At 48.9% G+C, this 2,371-nt stretch overlaps 1 protein-coding gene across 1 annotated transcript in view; it reads left to right on the top strand.

The window, feature by feature from the left end:
* Positions 1 to 2,371, top strand: part of adgra3 (adhesion G protein-coupled receptor A3) — a gene marked incomplete at its 3' end in the record, with an annotated part of 28,550 nt that continues 26,179 nt past the window's right edge. Inside the window, 1 exon segment of the mRNA XM_056576151.1 lies at positions 1 to 81. Within this exon segment, the coding sequence (XP_056432126.1) occupies positions 1 to 81 (81 nt within the window).

Raw genomic sequence — 2,371 nt, 5'->3', positions numbered from 1 at the left:
ATGGACGGCTACGCGCGAGCGGAGGACGAGTCCTTCCCCCCACGGCTCGTGAGCCTCACCTGGGAGGACTCCCTGGAGCAGGTAGGGACGGGGGCGTCGACTCATCGCGATACTAACGGGTTCGGGCGGTCAGGGATCCGGACCCGGGGTTTAGTCTGCATCAGGCTTGCGGGGGTTGAGTCCTTTAATGTGGAATATCGCCGCATCGGCATCCGTCGGCATCGCGTGTGATCCCGAGGGACGGGTCGACCTCTCATCATCGCTGGCGGACACCGCGATGAGCTCACCTGTCCTTATAGGGAGTGTTCCCGGAAGCAGCTGTGTTGACGTTGCACCAAGATGTTGTTTTCAGGTTGTTTGGTCGAGTCCCATGTTGATGTGTTCAGATCCATTCGACCACTCCTCACCCTCCCTGAGTGTTAAATCAGGCTGCCTGACTCCCAGAGTCAGCCAATTAAACGTGACCGCCCGAGTCAGCCAATTAATCAATTAAAAATGTCCTCCGAACTTCTTCAGTTCTGGTGGTGAAACCAGTAGGCTGTTACGTTATTGGCTATAAAATCCCGGTTTGATTCTTCTAAGCTGTTTTTGACTGTTCACGCTGAGTGATCTGATGCTAATCTCGTTCAACAGTGTTTTTCTGTTTTAAATATATCTTATATTTAGGGTATCTTATTGCCATCTGGGGAGCTGGGGATATAATAACAAGGATTATTTGCGTCCAAAATCTGTTCATAATGGCGGACATTTAAACAACGGCTCCCATGTGGTTTCTGTTTTGAGTTACAGGTAATTCCAACCGGTAGAGGATACGGATCATCTAACTCAGAGTTTGATGGTTGAACATTAGGAGGAATATTGTGAGGTTATGCAGACACTAAAAAACTTGAAGGAAACAAAAAGCCTTGTCTCAATTATAACCCACCACACATTACAAGTTCTGGTTTAAACAAGCGGGTGATATGACAACGTTCGGATAGCATCTGTCACACAGAATTTAGCTTGTCCGATATGCCAAAATCGAGATAAGTGTGTTTATCTTTGTGTGACGAAAACCAAGGGAAAGACGGAGCAGAGAATTGTGAGATGTGATCTTTGTAGAGATGGGTTCCGCGGGAGTGTACAGCCCACTGCTTTCACTCAGCTGAGAATTCTGCATCGGAATTATTACATCTTGTTGCAATTGTAGTGGTATGCGTTTTGGTTTGTTTGGGTTATGACTGGTTAAAAGGGTCCTCTATAGGGGTGGGAATCAAAGGGTACCTCACGCTAAGATATATGCGATACAGCGATTCTGTAACAATCTATATGTTGTTAGACAATCCTGTAACGATGAATATGAAAAGATTAAGTGCTGGATTTTTGTCTTTAACCACGGTCCAAAATGAGCTTTTCAGTCTCGTCACTTGTCTTTGGTTAGTTAACTTCCGTTCAAGCTTCCTTCATTCATGGGTTGAGCGCCACCTTGAGGCTTAGGGAAATGTGTTTAGAGCGCCTATTTTATTAATTCAAAGATTGCTATTTGGGGCGATATTTCCTGTCTTACTCGCCAGCATATCCATTCTTGTATCGCACAAGTGGGGCAACGATATATCACCATATTGATATTTAGTCCCACCCATAGTCCTCTACATGTTCTCCAAAACGCTAAAGTCTCTACAGAGTCGGGCCAACCCAGACACAAAGGGAAGGCTCTGCGTCTGTCTGTGCGTCTGGTCGGCTGTCATAGTCCATTTTTAGTCCGAGACACGAAGCCTCCTGGGGCCGTCCAGTTTAGGTCACTCCTAACCCGTGGAAATATCCAGGCTTCCTTCTGAGGCGTAGCGGGCACTAGCCTCGCTTCTGAACCCCTCCCGGCAACCCCTCCTTAAAAGGCTTTTTTTGGGGCGTTTGTGACAAAATCATTTGCATAAGAGTCTAGTCCCCCCCACCCACTGCCAGCACCACCCGCAACCCCACCTCCTTGGTGCTGTACTGGAGGCATGAGTGAAGGAGCGAGTGAGCGAGTAAATATATAAAGAACTGAACCCGGAGGGGAGTCAAAAGGGGGGAGGAGGGGTGAGGGAGGTGGGGGTGGTGGGGGGGGAGATGTTGACATGGCCTCTTCTTGTGGTCAGATTAGCCACTCAAGCTTGAGGACCGGGGAAAAGCCTCTACATTATTCAGCAGAGAGGGAGAGGGGGGGAGAGAGAGAGGGGGAGGGAGAGAGAGAGGGAGGGAGAGGGGAGAGGGATTTTTGAAGGCATTTGTGGAGATCACTGAACTGCATGAGGGATGAGGGTTCACTTAATTACTGAATGAACTCTCTCGCGTCTCTTGCCTCTTCCCATCTTTCTCTCTCTCTGTCTCCCCCGCCCCCCCCCCCCCCCCC

This window comes from Gadus chalcogrammus, chromosome 17 (assembly GCF_026213295.1).
Source record: "Gadus chalcogrammus isolate NIFS_2021 chromosome 17, NIFS_Gcha_1.0, whole genome shotgun sequence".
NCBI classification, from domain to species: Eukaryota; Metazoa; Chordata; class Actinopteri; order Gadiformes; family Gadidae; genus Gadus; species Gadus chalcogrammus.
This window is presented reverse-complemented; position numbering and strand designations above follow the sequence as displayed.